General features: G+C 39.0%; 1 protein-coding gene across 1 annotated transcript; it reads right to left on the minus strand.

Annotated features, from left to right (window-relative positions):
- Positions 1-7,432: 7,432 nt before the first annotated feature.
- On the minus strand, positions 7,433-8,002 carry LOC111899447 (uncharacterized). Its single transcript, XM_023895305.1, has one exon. The coding sequence runs from the start codon at positions 8,000-8,002 to the stop codon at positions 7,433-7,435; it is 570 nt and encodes a 189-aa protein (XP_023751073.1).
- Positions 8,003-18,257: the final 10,255 nt, after the last annotated feature.

The following is an 18,257-nucleotide window of genomic DNA, read 5'->3' on the forward strand; positions in this document are numbered from 1 at the left end:
GATTGATTGGGAGCTTAAGGTTGGATTGGATATTCGAAAGTCTATAGGGTCTAGCGTTATGTTTGGCTAGCATACACTAGTGCTGTAGGGTTGGTGGAAGTTTCATGGATGAGTGAGTTATGTGGGACTGGTAGGTCAGTTGTGAGACAGTTAGTTTTCCTCTAGGAGTGAGGATTGAGTGCTCACTATGTTTATGTATATTGTTAGGGTGTTATGGTGATACTTGAGACAAATATGGGTAGGTGTGGAAGGTAGTATGGACCCGTACTATTGAAAGCATAGGACCCATACACGTTGCAAGGAAGTCACAACCCCTAGGGTTTGGTTGGGAAATGGCTCTTTGTCATTATATGGGTTATCAGAGACCTTTCTGGCGTGTTACCAGAATGGTGGTTATGAGACGTCTTGAGACCAGACTTGAGTTAGGATCGGGAGCTGGCAGCCAGGATAGGCTAGCATTGTTAGTGGACCGTGTCGGTTAGATTATCCGGGAGGAGGTGATCGAGATTTGTCCAGGGTCAAATTTCGGAGATGTTTGGGTCTATCAAGACCACCATGGTTGAGTACCTTGATGAGCACTATGTAGCCATTCTTGAGATGGCTACCACAACAGCTTCAACAGTTGTAACTGCGGCAGGAGGAAGGAGCTGGTCGAGCTTGCAGTATCGGGACTTGTCACTGGGACATATTTTGGTTAGCAGTGGACTGTAGTAACTTGGGATTGGAGAAATGTTCCATAATCGTTCACTCCGCGGGTTGAGTGGGAGAAGTTAGTATATTAGTTTCCTGGTTTGAGGCCTTAGGGGTCTTGCTTGAGGCCTGGATTCGAGTTGCAGGGATTCCGAAAGGGAGCGATGATTATGATTAGTTAGAGTTTTGTAGCTGGAAGTTGAATGGATAGTAGATGGATAAGAATGTCGTTTCCTAGGGCAAGGATTATACTCTTCCAGTTGTTCGAGCTCTAAGCTCCGAGCGTTGAGTAGGCTTGCGACCCTAGCATCAGGTTGTGTTCCAACTCGGGTTAGTTGGTCACCAGGATTGGCGACAATATTTTAGCGTTAGTGAGCGTGGGTGGGTCGATGTGACATGAGTAGTTTGTGAGGTCCGGTTCGCCTTGGATCTCTTGTATTGGGCTGTAAGGATTGATTGTACGATCTATTGCACTTTTGGGGACTGGAGACTATGTCTTGGGAGTAGTTTGTAACCCGGTTTAGGGAAGAGGTTGCTTTAGCTACTGTAGTTCATATATGCAGGATGATCGAGTTAGTGAGTAAGTGAGGGTGCGAGACCCTGAATGATAGTATTTCTAGAGCCGAGGGTGGGAGATTTGTCGGAGCACTTTAGGAAGAAGGGTATTATGTGGTAGGTTGCGGACAGAGTCCTATGGGATAATTATTCAACATTGTCAGGATTCAATGGTTTTTAGTAATCATTATTAAGTGGCGTATGAGATCGCCAAGGGAAATAACTTGTTGCTGAAGTATTAGAAGAGTATCTATCTTTGGACTTCAAAATTTGAGAGTGGGATCATTCAAGCATCAGGGATTGCCAGCTAAGTTATGTTGGGCTTCACACCAGTGGTGGTCGTTAGTGTTCTAAGTGGGGGAGAATTGGTAATTCTAGGTTGAGCATCAGCCATTGAAGGTTTTGTCTGTTGTTGCTCAGATTATGTTTTCCAGAATAGTCGGACAGACATTATGTTGTGAACCCTCAGGGAGCAGGAATTCTCCGAATGGGATTCAAGAGGCGACAATTGCGAAGCTAGGATCGTGCCACCCATTCCCTTATGCAGTGCGTTTATGTTCCCAAAGTCTTTGGGGTATGTTTCTCCCCAATGGTGAAATAGAATTTTGATTTGTATTAGACTCATGTTGTGGTAATCTTCGGGATAATTGTGGACGTCTTCTCGGGCTACTTCTGTATTGGTAGAATCGGATCAGTCTCAGTCCAGTATGGGCTTTGTGGCGACTGAATGTGAAGTTAAGGACTCCCAATTATGTTCATGGTAGTGGTTCTTCATGTGTAACAACGGGTATTTATGATGACATTAGAGTTGATTCGATGTACGTGTGATCAGGTTTGGGTTCTAGCCTGCAAGTTGGATCTAAAGTTCGTTTATGATTCTATTCTGGGGTCGAGTTCGACTAAGGGTGGCAGGATTTTGGTTGGATAAGCAACTTGATCTATAGGTGGATCATGCATAGTGGGATTTCAACATGGTAGCATAGGTTGGTGTTGGAAAGGACACTGGTTAGGTTTTCTTTTAGACAAGGTTGATAGTTTATCAGGAGCATTCCAGTCATGAGATGAGGGCCAGGTGGGGTATACCAGACTCATGTTATGGGCTCAGAGGCAATCCAAACCTATGCTGAGGGCCTTGTAGGGGCATTCTAGTTATAGGCTGTGGGCCTAGTGATCCTAGTAGTCCATTCTTCTGTTGGAGCGCTTTCGGAATGGAAACATTATTCAGGTTCAGGCGAGCCGTAATCGGCTGCAATGAATCATAAGATTTGTGCAAAATACAAGGGTATGTCCTTGAACTTCAAGTTATGAGTTTAGACCCGAGTTTCATATATACTGGTATTATGATCTAGGGTATTCCATCCCGAGGATGACTGAACCCTATGATTGATTGGATTTAAGATGTTTGGTATTCCAACCCGAGGGTTGATTGGGCCAAACATGTGTTGAGTACGAGGGTATTCCATCTTGAGGATGACTGGACCCGTCATAGGCATGCCTGGTATTCCAGCCCGAGGCTGATTTGTCCAAGTATGGGTTTTTGGGCTTATGAACTGATTATTATATGTGTGTGGTTTAGGAACCAAAGGAAAACATTGTCATGATTATGGTTTCATATATATATATATATATATATATATATATATATGTATATATATATATATATATATATATATATATTGGTATCATGATCTCGGGGAACGATCTAGACATGCTGAAGGTTCTGAGAGTGGTCCAGACAGGCTGAAGGCCTGGAAAGGCGGTCCAGTCATGCTGAAGACTCTGTATGTGTTAGTGGATTAGTATGAGGAGAATGAAGGAATATGTCGCCATGAAATGGTATCGAGATGGTCCGGCCCCAAGTATTGATCATGATGATGCGGTTGGCTAGATGTCGTGCGTGGGCCTAGTTAGTATGTAATCGGATTCGGAGTATATGAAAGTTCGGGAATAACAGTTTCTCTACATAGATAATGTAGAGTGGAGTTTAGCTTAGTGACACTTATAAGTGCGGTAAGGGTTATTGCGTAGATTTCCTAGAAAGGAAAGGTATGTAGCTCCGAAAGGAGTGTGGGTCCTCTAAAAGGAAAGCAGTAGTGTAAATGGATGATCAAAAGTACTTCGGTTATCGATAGTAAGCACTGGGGTTGTACCAGATATATGGAAGCACTTACGGGTAGGATGCCCATTGAGGTTGTGGCAATGTTGGATGATGTGCTGGCATGTTTTTAGTATCCTTGGAAGAGGAGGAGAATAGTGGTTCCAAATTGGAGATTTGGATAGAGGAAGGTGAGACAGCAGGTTAATAGACTCGGGAGTAGTCTGGACCCGTTATGGGCGTGCCCGGTATTACAGCCCGAGGCTGATTGGGCCAGGCACAAGTGGTTACGCGAGATGTTTTGTTGATGGGTTATGGGAGCTGAAGGATGCGATATCCTGTCAGTGCGTGAGGTATAGAATCAAAGGGAAAAACAGGGTTCATTCCAGGTTGCAAGTTATCTGGGTTATCGCCAATCATAGGCGAAGGAAGATGGATTAGTGTCTTAACAGAGCTCAGTGGGTGTTTGTGGTATCTAGCCTTCGCAAGGCGCGAAGGTGTGTTCCTGATTTGAAGGGATGGTATCATCGGGTGATATGTGACTGATATATGGTGCTATAGAGTTGAAAGACCGATCGTTGGCTTGGAATAGTGGCAAGGATGCCATGTGCGAATAAGCCATTTTAAGAGAGATATAGAAGTAGGGTTTGTAAGAGCATGAGTTGATTGAGAAATCGGAGTCCGTAGTGCAAGGGGTTTGTTCTGAAGCGTATATTGTAGTAGGCTTCGAGGATGACAGATATCATATCACAGAGTTCTTGCGCAAAATATGTCTTCGTTGTGGCTCTTGATTTGATTGAACTTGAATTTGTATTCTGTCTTCAGTTTGAGTTCGTCAATCAACTTTGAATTTCTTGAGATTTCTTCGGTTAAGTGCTTGAAATTTTGACTTAGGGAATGTATATGATAGTTGTACTCTTCTTTTCTTCTTGACTGTGTGGATATGATATAAGGTCCTTAGTTACCCAAGGGTAACGCGTGTCAACAAATAGGTCATGTTCTGTGGGTCCAAACTTGTCGATAAATGTTCATTTTAAACATTTAAAAGCAAATCATCCCAAAACTGTTATTACCGCCCACGAAGTGTTTCAGTACACCATTTTTTTTATTTTCTAAGGCTAGGGTCTCAGATTACGAAGTTTCAGTCCCCCAGTTATGATAGTTGATTCTACACTTCCAAATTCCAATAATGACCCGGTCGCTTCGGACTTTGATTTTCCATCTTCGCAAAGCTATCGAATGTAAAGAGTATCCCGATCTCGTATTTTTTTCAACATAACAAAAACATAAAATCTTTTTGTTTTTTTAAATGCGAATGAAAACATTTGAAAAAATGGAAAATATTTTTTTTGTTTTTTTTTCTATATTTTTTTAAAGAAAAGCTAAGAAAACAAATTGAAAACTAAAAACTTAGATGAAAAATGTTTTAGGATTTTTAAATTATTTTTTGATTTTTTTGTTGTTTTTGTTTGTTTTAATAAAAAGCAATGCAATAGAAAATAGAAAAAAATACTTTGTACAAAAAGATGAAATCCCCTCCCTAAGTGTAAAATAAAGCATTGTCCTCAATGCTTGGGAAGGAGAAGGAAATGTCTACTGAGGAGGAGGTGGAGGCAGAAGTCGGAGGAGTACTTCCTCACAGAAACTACGAAGCTCACCTAAAAATGTCGTCTCAACATGTCGAACATTGAGATAAAGGTTTTCGATGCACTGCTGGAGGGTAAGGTATTGCTGATAGGTGAGAGGGGTGTTGGGGTCAATGTGAGATGGGGATGATGGGGTATCCTGAATTCCAGGCTGAAAGCTAGTCTGAAAATCAGTATGAAAATCAGTATAAATCCGATCAGGAGAAGTTTAATAGTCGTTGTTGTGCACAGCTCGAATGGGAGTCGCATCCGCATAATACAGATGTACAATATAGGATGATGGTCGGTCAGGATGAGAATGCAGCGGTTCTGCTGTGGCTGACGCGTACGGGAAGATGGCACAAGATTCGACGCGAGAATCCACTCGTTCGAACTAATGGGATCAGCAAGGGCGATTACGGAAGGATCGGTGACTCAGAGATACTAAGAACATCCACTCAACCAAAGGTGGCCGTTCAGAGCGAGTCGCAACATACAAATAGCACAAAGGTTATCTAAGGTGAGGCAAAATGAATCATTTGCGAAAATTGGTACTTTGTGGGATTAAGTCACCAAGATGCGGGTGGTACGATCCGGTTACAATGCACCAGAGTATGAAGAGTTTAGCTTTCCTGGTTTTTGTCATTTCGATTTGCACGTAAAGAATATCACAAATAATTTCCAAACCAGTTTTCAGGACAGGATAGACAATACTACTTTGTAAGGAATATGAGGAGTCATAATCGTCCATGCCCGTGATAGATGTCCAAAAAGATCGTACGTTAAAACTGATCGGGAACTAAAGACGGTTCATGATAGGCGCATAAAAAAGTACATAGTTGATTGACATGAACGTTATGGGGTGTGCTGAAACAGTGGAACATGAAGTTATCCTCGTGGTTACCTTCACTCATGGTTGGTAGAAATTCTCTGGTCAATAGAGGTGAGGTGGAAAAATCAACGTCTAAAATTCTCTCCCAGCTAATGTTGGCGAAAGGGCATGGATGCCATCATAAATATGGAGCTGGTGTAACACATCAGAGTTAGGGGACCAAGCCTAAGCTACAACATGTCACTTACTAACCTGCTGATAATAGTCCAAGGCAGCTAGGGATCCTAAGTCAATACTCACATCACCTTCCTAAATAACAAAGGAGGGGGTTGGGTTGTCAGCATTTCGGTGCCGAACGGTATGTCTGGGAGGCATATTTCGGGGCAGTGGGTAGGGACAGGTCTGACACAATTTTCCTCAAATAATTATATTAAGCAACTAATCCCAAGTGGATACGCAAGCCCGCATAGATATATGATAGAAAATGAAGAGTGTCAGCTTCAGAACGAATATACAAGACTGCGCATTGAGCAACACTGTATTTTTCACGTCCATTTTTTTGATGTTTCAAATTTTGTTCAGATGAAACTCTTGTAATATGTGTTTGGAACAAACGCTTCAAGTCTCACGTCCTGTAAAGCTCTAACGATGCGTAGATCTAAAAAAGAAACTTGCAAAATCCAAATTTCAAAATAAGGAAAACAAATTTTTTTGGAGAATTTCAACTGTAGAATAAAGTTTCTAGTACCGTTGGAACGTAGTAGAAGTAAAAGGTAAGAATTTGATACCTTACTTGATTAATTTGGATGAGAAATGAACAATTTATGAAGGTTTTTGAGAGAAATGCAAAAACATAGAAAGAGGAAGACTGAAATCTGCGAGTTTGATTGAAAATGAGGGTTGCGATCGGAATTTATAGCGAAAATCACAAAACCTGCGATTGCATAAACACAACCTACGATTGCATGTTTTGAATTTTTTCATGAAAACAGGTTTCAAATCTTCAAAGGTCATATTCGAACGTAAATACACAAACATGCGATCGCATCTTGGAACCTACGATCGCATAAACATAAATTCCGATCGCATTTAACATTTTTCTCAAAAATCTAGTTGGAAATCCTCGAACCTCACACGCGAACACTTATGTGATCACATGTTTTGAAAAAAACATGACTTTTGAAAAAAAAATTAACGCGAACCTCTCAGTGTTTTCTTTGTTTGAAAAACACGATTTAATTAACTGAGAAACACACCAAAAAAGAATAAAAATAAGTTGCAAAAAGAAATAAAAAACTCCAAACACCCGGGTTGCCTCCCGGTAAGCTGCCCGTTTTTATTGTCGCCGACTCGACGTTGTTACTTGGTTCCTTCATTTGCGACAACTCAGGACCACTACAAGCTCCACTTCTTCGTTCGTGACTTGAAAACCTTCATAAAAAGGTTTGTGCTATTGACCATTAACCTTGAAATTTTTTCCTATTTGTTTGCTTTTAATCTCTATGGCACCATGATCAAACATGTTTGCAACAACGAAAGGTCCCACCCAATGATACCTCAATTTACTGGAAATAAGTTTAAAACAAGAGTGATACAAGAGTACCTTTTAACCCGTAGTACATACCTTTTGTGAGATCATCTTGCCATGAAAAGCATTCGGTTTTTATAAATCGCTTCATTATTGTTAGCATCATTCATGATTTCTTCTAGCTCTTCAATATCCAACCTTCTTTTCCTACTAGCTTCATCCATGCTCATATTAAGTTTCTTGACAGTCCAATATGCTCGGTGTTCTAACTCCACCAGAAGTCGACACAGTTTCCCAAAAACGATTTGATAAGGCGAAATTCCAATTGAAGTTTTATATGCTGCTCCATGAGCCCATAACGCATCATCTAACCGAATACTCGAATCTTCCTTAACAGGGTTGGTCGTTTTCTCAAGGATAACCTTAATCTGCTGGTTAGAAGCTTCAACTTTCCCGTTGGTTTGTAGGTGATAAGTAGTCGATACCCAATGTGTAACACCATATTTCTTCAAAACAGCCTCGAGGGTGCGGTTGAAGAAATGCATGCCCTGTTCATTGATGATTGCCTTTGGTGTCCCGAGCCAAGCAAAAATGTTGGTATTAACGAAATCGACCACAACCTTCACGTTATTTGTCTGAGTGGCTTTTGTGTCAACCCGTTTTGATACATAATCCATTGCCAGCAAGATGTACACAAAGCCAAAAGATAGTCGAAATAAACCCATGAAGTCTATGCCTAAACGTAAAAAATTTCACATACTAAGATCGGGGTGAGTGTCATCTGATTCCGAGATCTTAAAGACACAGTCATCTAGAACCGGTCACAAGTTTTGAAAAACAGGAACGAATCGCGAAAAATATGAGGCCAATAAAGACCACTGTACAAAAATTTGTGTGCGGTTCATTGTGGACCATAATGCCCTCCACAAGCTTCAGAATGTCATAAATTCAGAATTGATTTAACTTCATCTTGGGGAACACATCTTATAATAACTTGATCATTGTAGTGTTTCCATAAATATGGCTATTCCCAGATATATCTTTTTGCCTCCTTTATTTTATTTTTCTAAGCTTGGGTGATATTTGAAGGGAGTTCTCTGGAGGCCAAGTAGTTCATTATATCGGCAACCATGGTGGATTCTGAACAACCAAAAGATGCACATCAGGAAGGATTTTGCAGATCGGTGTCGGGTCTTCAAGTGGGATGAGTCAGCTCAGATGATTAGCTACCAGATTTTTTACCCACTGTTGTCTTTGATCTCTATATCGAATACTCGTAGCATCACAATCCATCTGATCAGCCTTGGATTTGAATCTTTCTTGGAAAGGAGATATCGAATGGGTGCATGGTCAGAAAAAATTATGACTTTTGTCCCCATCAAATATTGTTTGAATTTCTCCAGCGTGAAAACAATTGACAACAACTCTTTTCTGTGGTTGAATAATTTGCTTGCACGTTGTGGCAATGTTTGTGAAGCATAATAAATGACATGGGGGACCCGATCTTTCCTGTAACGACGTAAATTTCAAAAATGATTTTTCATTTTTAAAACATCTCACATCTCATAAGTAATTTCAAAACTCATATGTATCAATTGTTATCACAGTAAAAACACATCCCAGAATCTCAAATACATAACACATAATGCTCCATCAGTGTGTACAGATCATGTCGGCGCCTTCCCGCGATCCTCGATGGTACCTGAAACACATATTACATAACACGGTAAGCTTAAATGCGTAGTGAGTTCCCTAAAATACCACATACAACACATAAGCCACTCGAGGCTATAACTCGGTATGACCCTCTGGTCAATGTGTCTCAGCGAGACCCTCCAGTCCCGTAGCTCGTGGGACCCTCCGGTCCGGTCTAATCGAGGACCCTCTGGCCTCAAGAGTCTTTGGACCCCCTGGTCCGGTCTATATAACACATAGCATACATATAACACGTTGCACATAAATCTCAGACATACACATACACATAACATATAAGACCCTCCGGTCTGCGCATAGATATCACTCTAGGTAATGTATAGTGAGAAGACTCACCTCGGGTAACTTGGATAAATCTCGAATCTCGAATACTGATCTCGCCTCCTCCTAATCACATACAAAATTTCATCTAATTAACAATGACTCTCAAAGGCTAGATTAATCCCCCTTATAATTCCTTAGAAGGGAAAAAGACCATTTTACCCCTCCAAGACCCAAAAGCCCAATTGGTGACCAACCCTAAAAGTTAATGGAAGTCAACTTAGTCAATGGTCCAACTTTGACCACACTCGTCAAGTGCACTCGTGGGATTCGACGAGTCATGCGTATCTTCTGAATCCTTCTATGACCTCACTCGACTCGTCGAGTTAACCTTTCACTTGACAGGTTACCACTGATCACAAATCGCGGGGCAACCCAACTCGACTCGTCGAGTTCTCTCATGGAATCAGCGAGTTTCCTCCAATGGCAACTCCCAAATGACCTTCTGAGGTCAGATCTGTTTCTCTAACTTATAGATCTTACCTTTAAACACTCAAAAGTCACGTAAAGGTCCAAACTTTATGCTCATGCAACACTCATATGGCCCTATTTGATGAATTAGCTCTTAATATGACAGCCAAGATCCACAACCCACAAGGGACTGCATAAAGTTGGCTGATTGGAACTCTGTGGACCTCTCATGGTCCAGATCTAAGGTCTATTTCTCATTGGGACTTCTGATGCTTCTTAGTCCAACTCAAGAAAGGGTAAAGAAACCCTTGATGCCATAAGCCTACACAACAAAGAAGAAAAGGGCCGAATTGTTACCTTAAAGTGAAGCCTCCTTGCCTGAAAGTCTCAGAACAACAACCTCTGTTGAGAGAAATAACTTGAGACACACTTGAAGAAACGTTAGAACAAGTATGATTGCGAAATTAGTTAATCTCAAAGGATCTAAAAGCTCAACAATAATAAGTTAATATGTTAGATGGTTAGATAGTTAGTTGCGGAAATATAAAGAAACATAAATGACAGCAGGTGATATATCAAGTAAACACATAAGTTGATTCATAACATGGAATGCATTCAAACCAAGTTAGTGAGTGAGATTAATATTAGTGATACAGTCACAAGTGAATTGCTCCGAAGAGAGGTATTAATCAGTTGTGATCGAGAGGATTTCAGAGAGTAAGAAAGATATGAGATAACTTGAAGATAATTAAGATCTAGAGATGAGTAAGAAGAGATCTGTATTGATTGATAAAGAGTGAGCTCTATTTATAGTGACTCAGGAAATACAAGTGATTCACTCTCTAAGAGTAGCCATGCAAGGCATACTGGACAATAAAGAGGAAGTTTGAGGGGAAAGTGGATTTAAATTATGTGTTTCTATGCATAAATCTACATGAATTAATTCAACATTAGTTAATTTGGAATTGAATTGATAATAATACATTAATTCGTATCCAATGAGCATTGTCATAATTAATAGTTAAACCATTGAGGGAAAGTGGATTTAAACTAACATAAGTGTTCTTATTACTTGATTGAATTTTGTTTGAGAATTTAAGTTTGTCTAAACTTGCAAAATGAGATAAAAACAAATACTTTTCTAGAATTTTAGGTTAATTTAATAGTAAGTAGGTTAACCAATTAATACCGTTCCCTGTGTTAGATACCAGACTTACCCAACGCTATATTATAATCAGACTAGGTACAATGCATATAGGTGCATAGTTAGGAAAAGTTTGTTAGGTTATAAATTCAAAACTAGTAGGTGCTTTTGTGCATGTCACCTACTCTTGAGGAAACCATCTGGGTTGCTAAGTATTTCGATGAGATGATCAAAGGCAGAACCGCCAACAAGGTTGAAGTTGGTCAGAAGAGGAAGTTTGAGGGGTCTTCAAGACCCAAAAAGAAACATAGGTTCCAGAAGTATGACCTTAACAACAAGAAGTATGAGGATAGGAATGAAGAAAAGTGGTGTGAGAAGTGTAAAAAGAAGCAATATGGGAAATGCTATAGAGAAGTGACTTGTTATAAGTGTGGGATGATCGGTCACTATTCCAAGGATTGTACTACTAATGATAAAGTATGTTACGAATATGGAGACAAGGGGCATATGCTAAAAGATTGCCCACACATAAATGAAGCAGCAAGACCGAATGCCCCTCCAAAACTAAATGCAAGAGCATTCCAAATGATCCTTAATGAAGCAAGAGAGGATGCAAGGGATTAGGAGTAAGCATTTATAAAGTAGCCAATTAAATAGTATTATGTGGTGTAGCCTAATATAAGAGGCATATTATAGGGTGAACTTGAACATCTATGTAAATATTTCAAGAAATAATATAAATCTTGGTTTTGTTATCTAGTGTGTTAAGTTGTTATGTGGTGATTTGGAGAACTGAGAGATAATACTCAGAACGAGTATGAGTAAGTGTGAAAGGTAGTAGAGGCTCATACTACCGAAAGTACAAGACTCGTACTTGGATCAGGGAAAGTCACAAGGTTTACAAGTTGCTAGTAATTGATTCCGTTTTATTCATATATGTCATTACCATCGTTTCGGTAATGACTATGAAGGTGACTATTATTCTAACCCTGGTGGTCATATCAAATCGAGTCCAACTATGATAAGTGTGTTACGTGGTTCAGAGAACCATGATTGATGTAGCATTCGATTTATGCCAAAAGATTGAAGTGAAAGATAATCAAAGCGATCAATAGAAGTATTGTGATCACCATTAATATAAAAAATCTTATAGCTAGAAGTGATACATGCTAGAATATGATTATATCACATTAGAACATGTAGAAAGGTATATTCCATTCTGGAATCTGGCTCAAAAAGACCTGAGTCTAAAGCATTGCGTCATACGATGGGAGGTCATTAGAACATGACCCATCTGTCTGATATGGTAAATGAAGTAAAGAACTTATCATAAGTTAAGACTATTAATAAGGAGTAAGAGTCTCTAATAAGGATTGAGTGTGTAACTCGAAGGTTACAATTGAAAGTCCAACATAGTACGGATAGCAGGTGCAAGATTGAGCACTGTTAGTAGTCAAGAAGTCCAAAAGTTAGATACTCATTTGAAAGGACATAAGAGTTACAATAACCACCTAGGATGGAAAGGTAACGTATGTAGTCATTATACAAGTCATGTTTCGTTGATAATTCCGAGACATAATCATCCTAAAGGGGAGATAATTATAACGCCCGCAGATTCGGGCTAGTCAGTTTAGTGATAATAAGGGTTAAAAATGACTTTTAGATAGAAGATTATTTATGATAAATAATCTTAGCCAAAGTTATAGTATATATCACAAGGATTCCATACATATAAAGAATGCTAAAATCCAACTTATAACGAAGAAGTTATGACCCGTTAAAATTTTGCGACTAAACCGACACAATGTTGCGTAACGTAAGAAGTGAATTTTTGATAAAATACTTCTTAGCCTTATAGATATAGGTGAAAGATGTACTATACATTAAATCGAACTTGTGGATATAGATATCGTCCAAATCTAACTTTGTATGAGGAAGTTATCATTTTTTAAAGACTTTGCATAGCAGTACACAACCCGGATATCGAATTTTAGATCGATCGATTTTTAGCCAACACAACCTAAACGAGAATTGAAGATCTTGTTAATAGGAGCTCAACAATTTAAAGATAGATGAAAACGGACGTCGGATGACAAAGTTATGAATTTTTAACGAACTTAATTGTCTAAGTATGTTAAAATATTACTTTAAAAATAATGTCAAAATTAGATGACAGGGTCTACACGAAAGTTGTGGGTCACGTCGCTACCTACACATGGATATAAAGAATGTCAAATATGGAGTTCGTATGGGAAAGTTACACATTTTAGAAGATAATTAATTTTTGGAGTAATTTGTGTGTGACACGTGGCGCGATCTGAGCCACTTCTTCTTCCCCACGCCTTGCCACCAGATGGTGAAACTTGGCACCTCGTGTAGGGATTAGAAACACACCATGTTGGTTAGTTTCCCAGCCTATACATAGAGGTGCAAATCTCTCATTTTCTTCACACCTTTCTAACTCTTCTCCCCCCTCTCCCCAAACCCTTAAGGCTTTTCTCTAGCCCTTCTTAGGAGTTAGTAACGAGTCGTGGAGCGCCAGAAGGCTTTGAGAAGAACAGATTTTGGCTCAGGAGTTCTGCCCGAGCAGAGTCCGTATCCTCGCTAAACCCCCTTTTAAGCGAGTTATGCGTCCCCGACTTTACGTATAAATTATGTTTATGTTCATTATGGTTATTATGAACCTATAAACAAGATTTATCAGTGATTCAAAGTTGTTTTACTGATTGAACTACTTACGGGAGAGGTTTCTAGAATGGTCTCATTGGTTTTGGTTGTTGGCTATTAGAAAAGCTATATAGAGAAATGGTCACGCATCTCAACTGTCCTGCCTGGCTGATCCTTACGTGATACATCACGATGTAGACCTTGAGTTAATGATAAATTTAGACTAACAATTAGTCGCGATAAATTTTAGACTAAAATCTAGTAATAATGATACTAGGTTTCATCAAACGAAAATAAAATCGTTGGAAGAGAGGCGCTGCCCGAATTTCGAGTCATCAGTTTAGCAAGTGAGTGCATAGTTAATTTCATCTTACACATAGATATGAAGTATTTAATATAAACTACATGCTATGTGTGCATATCATCTGTGTTCCCGAAACCCATGATGGATGAACGATTTATACATGTTTTACTTGATTTAGAACAATATATGTAATTTTATACCTAAAAATATATTGGTTAAAGATAGGTATATGAAAGATGATATGGATAATGAGAGATGAAGGATGATATAGATTTTGAGAGTTTAAAGATGATGAGAATCCTTGACTTAAACGATGATCCAATCATCTAGCAGAGTATAGATGACAACCACAAACTATTCTAGACAGTCCGATGGAACGCTAGTAGGCCCACAACTTGTAGGTGTTTTTAAACTACGTGTTCACCAGATGTAATCTAAAAAAAAACTGGTAGCTATGGACTTAGTGCCTTACAAATGAATGTTGGCAGCTATGGATTTAGTCCCCTATAGATGAACATTAGCAGCTATTGACTTAGTGCCTTATGAATGGACGTTTGTAGCTATGGATTTAGTGCCTGATAGATGAATAATGGCAGCTATGGACGTAGTGCCTAATAGATAACTTTGGTAGCTATGGACTTAGTGCATGTTAGATAAACCCTGACAGTGATGGACTTCGTGCCTATTCCATAAGACAATCCATAGGAATGAATGAATAAAGGATAGATGATTCTTAGGGTAGATCCTTAAGAATAAAGAAGATAAAGGGGATGGGTAATTGGGTGAATTATCTGATGATTAAACATAATAATTATATTATTGTGGGTAGAAATCCCTATGTACTCACCAGGTTTCCCAACATGACCCACTCAGTTTATTTGTATCATAGGTATCGATGCGAAGAAATATTACACTGAGAGATTAAAGGAGATGTAAATAATTAGTATAAATGAATGTAAGGTATGTTTATGCTTATGTTTATGTATTGACAATGACACCCCAACGTGTTGGGTACAGTAGATTGTGGCATTGGGCTTTTTATCTTAGTCCTTTTTGTGTATGACTTGGGCTTGTCCAACCATCTTTTATTAGGGTTTTAATATAAATAGAGTGCATGCATGCACCGTGTTTGATGTTTTTTTAATATCATTTATTGTAACCCTACCACACTTCTACAATAGGAATTCTTCATAGAGTTCTTCTGAGGTTGTGACTTATCAATCATTCGACATCAGTTTGATTCATCTTGTGTTCTTATTTACTTTGTGTTACTTGTTAAGAATCTTATCGATCTTAAAGTGTTTTAATCTCTTCAATTGGTATCATAGCGGGAGGCTGTGTAAATAATATGTATCTCTTTTGTTAGAAGAAAACTCTTAGGGTTTCCGCTTTTATCGAATCCATTGGAGCCGTCATCACTTCATTGACGCTGTTCCTAGATCTTGATATTACCCTAAATCAATATTTACAAGTCTGATTCTTGATAGGTAAAAAGATCAAATCATGTCTCTTGACGAGTCTCAAAACAATCCCATCTACATCTCTAACAACATTGGTTCGACCACAAGGATTCCAATCCTATATACTCATGAATATGAAGTCTGGGCTCTTCATTTTGAAGACTATGTTCTCGGCTCAGAGGATAACAGATACTTGATCTGGGAGGTTATTACTTTCGGTCCCTTCGTTCACTTAGGAACCAACATAACCATCAAGACACAGAAAGAGTACAATCATCTAATGATAGATGTCAAAGAAGTTCCTCAAGACGAGAAGGACAAACTGATCAGAAAAATATGAATGAGAGGAAGCAGTTTTGGCAATCCCAGAACTCCAACTTTTTGCGCAATGAAAAGGCTTCCAACCAAAAGACGAAAGCACATTCACAGGCGAAACCCGAACAATGTTCACACTATCATTCCGGTGCTTCACAGAAAGAAAATGATAGTTTCGCTCATAAATCATCTGTTCCTAAAAGATTCTTTGAGAAAATCAATCATCCTCAATCTCAATTGAAGAAAACTCCTATCAAGGATGATAAAGGAAAGGGAAAGCTCGTCTCAGATTCTGAAGTTCGAACAAAGAAAACGATCACTAACCTTAGGAAGGATAAGATGGAATTTGTTAAGAATCAACATAAAGAAAAACAAACTGATTCAAACAAAGCGAATAACAAAATCAAGGTTTTCACCATTAAAAGGAAATATGAAACCACCTTAATAAAACGCATGTATACGCTTGATCTTTCTGTTGCTTTTCCTTGTTCTGTAAGAGGCTCACCAGGACCCAAGTTAGTTTGGGTTCCTAAAACTGTTTAATTTTTGTAGGATATACATGACGACGAGTTTGACGATGAATGGTATATAGATAGTGATTCCTCGCGTCACATGACGGGAATAAAGGAAGAGATGAGAGAGTTTCATGCTCTCAAAGATGATGGATTTGTATAGTATGGTAATAATTCTTTTGGAAGAATATAAGGATACGGGATGATCATAAATGGGGATTTTTCTATTCGGAAAGTGGCTTATGTGGAAGGGTTGCAACACAATTCGTTGTGGGAACTGGACTGAAAGTTTCCTTTGATGATCAAGGATCAGAAATTATAGAGAAAAAGACGAAAACAGTTCTATTGAAGTCACAATGAAAAGGGGGAAATGTATCCCTTAAAATTGAATCCCATAAGAGCGAAGCCTGATGTATGTCTGCTAACGAAGGCTCACTTTGATGAAAGCTAGCTTTGGCACCAAAGACTTCCTCACCTTAACTTTAAAGACATAAACAAGCTAGTTCTTGGTGATCATGTGCAAGGCCTTCTTCTCTTAAAGTTTGATAAGGATTACTTGTGTGCAACATGTGAGCTGAGGAAACAAATCAGAAAGGGTTATCCAACTCTTGTAAACACTAAGATCATTGGGCCTATTGAGCTTCTACATAATTGATCATTGTGGACTATATGCAGTCGAAAGTGTCAGTAGTTGTAAGTTTATAGTTGCTATTGTCGATGACTTTTCACATTTCACTTGGGTATATTTTCTTAAACAGAAATCAGAGGCCACTCCAAAGCTAAATAACTTTATAAAGCGAGTGGAAGTTCAGTTGTGAAAGCTGGTTCGTAACATCAAAGCGACAATGGGCCAGAATTTAAAATCAAAGAGTTTGAAGAATTCTTAGCTGATAAGGGAGTAACTCACAACTTTTCTGCTCCCTACACTCCATAGCAGAATGGCTTAGTTGAAAGAGGAAACCGTTCCTTATGCGAAGCAGCCCAAACCATGCTTAGTTTCGCTTGCTTGCCTTTGTACTTCTGGGCTGATGCTATTTCTACTGTTTGCTACACTCAAAGTAGATCCTTCTTGAATAAGCGATTTACCCTTACTCCATATGAAATATTAAATAATTGCAAACCTAACGCCAATTTTTCCATATCTTCGGTTCTAGGTGTTTTAGCTTTAATTCCAAAGAAAACTGAAACAAGTTCGACGTGAAAGCAGATGAAGGTATCTTTCTGGGTTATTCGCTTACCTCCAAGGTATATAGGGTTCTCGACAAATGATCCAAGAAAATAGAAGAAACCTATTATGTCACGTTTGATGATAATTATCTAAAGAGGAATCAATCAAGTGAAAGTCAGACAAGAGACATCTTTCCAACACCAAGTCCATTCACAATTCCAATAGCTGACCTATATGAGGCATACATGCTCCTTTTTGATGAGCTAGAGAAGGCTATCAACTCTGAAGCAAAAGCAGCAGATAATAACGTCGATGAAATAAAGAACATAATCGATGATGCCACAAAAGAAATGGAAAGTGAACCTTCAAGCTCAAGCGAACCTCCAAAAGAAAGCACTCCATTGCAGGGGGAGGTTTGTCTACAAAAAATAAATCTGCTTCACCTTTCCAGGGGGAGAACCCATCACCAACCATGACCCATGATAGTCCACTCGAGGGGGAGAATTCTAAACCTGATGTTGAAACTCTCTCATCATTCGAGGGGGAGAATCAAAATACAAATGATGATTCGGATACTCAATCAGAATTCGAAGAGGATGTCAATGCCAAACTAGATCCTGCTTATGATCCATCGTAACCCATCACCAACCATGACCCATGATAGTCCACTCGAGGGGGAGAATTCTAAACCTGATGTTGAAACTCTCTCATCATTCTAGGGGGAGAATCAAAATACAAATGATGATTCGGATACTCAATCAGAATTCGAAGAGGATGTCAATGCCAAACTAGATCCTGCTTATGATCCATCGTACCCTCCACTCACAAAATGGACAAGAGATCATCCGAAAACTCAATTTATTGGTGAATCATCCAAGGGATTTCTTACACGCTCTCAACTGAAAGTGAAGCTAACC

Source organism: Lactuca sativa, chromosome 6 (genome assembly GCF_002870075.4).
Source record: "Lactuca sativa cultivar Salinas chromosome 6, Lsat_Salinas_v11, whole genome shotgun sequence".
In the NCBI taxonomy this organism is placed as follows: Eukaryota; Viridiplantae; Streptophyta; class Magnoliopsida; order Asterales; family Asteraceae; genus Lactuca; species Lactuca sativa.

Excerpts from the sequence above, each read along its gene's own strand:
- LOC111899447 (XM_023895305.1), bottom strand. The coding sequence starts at position 8,002 with ATGGATTATGTATCAAAACGGGTTGACACAAAAGCCACTCAGACAAAT.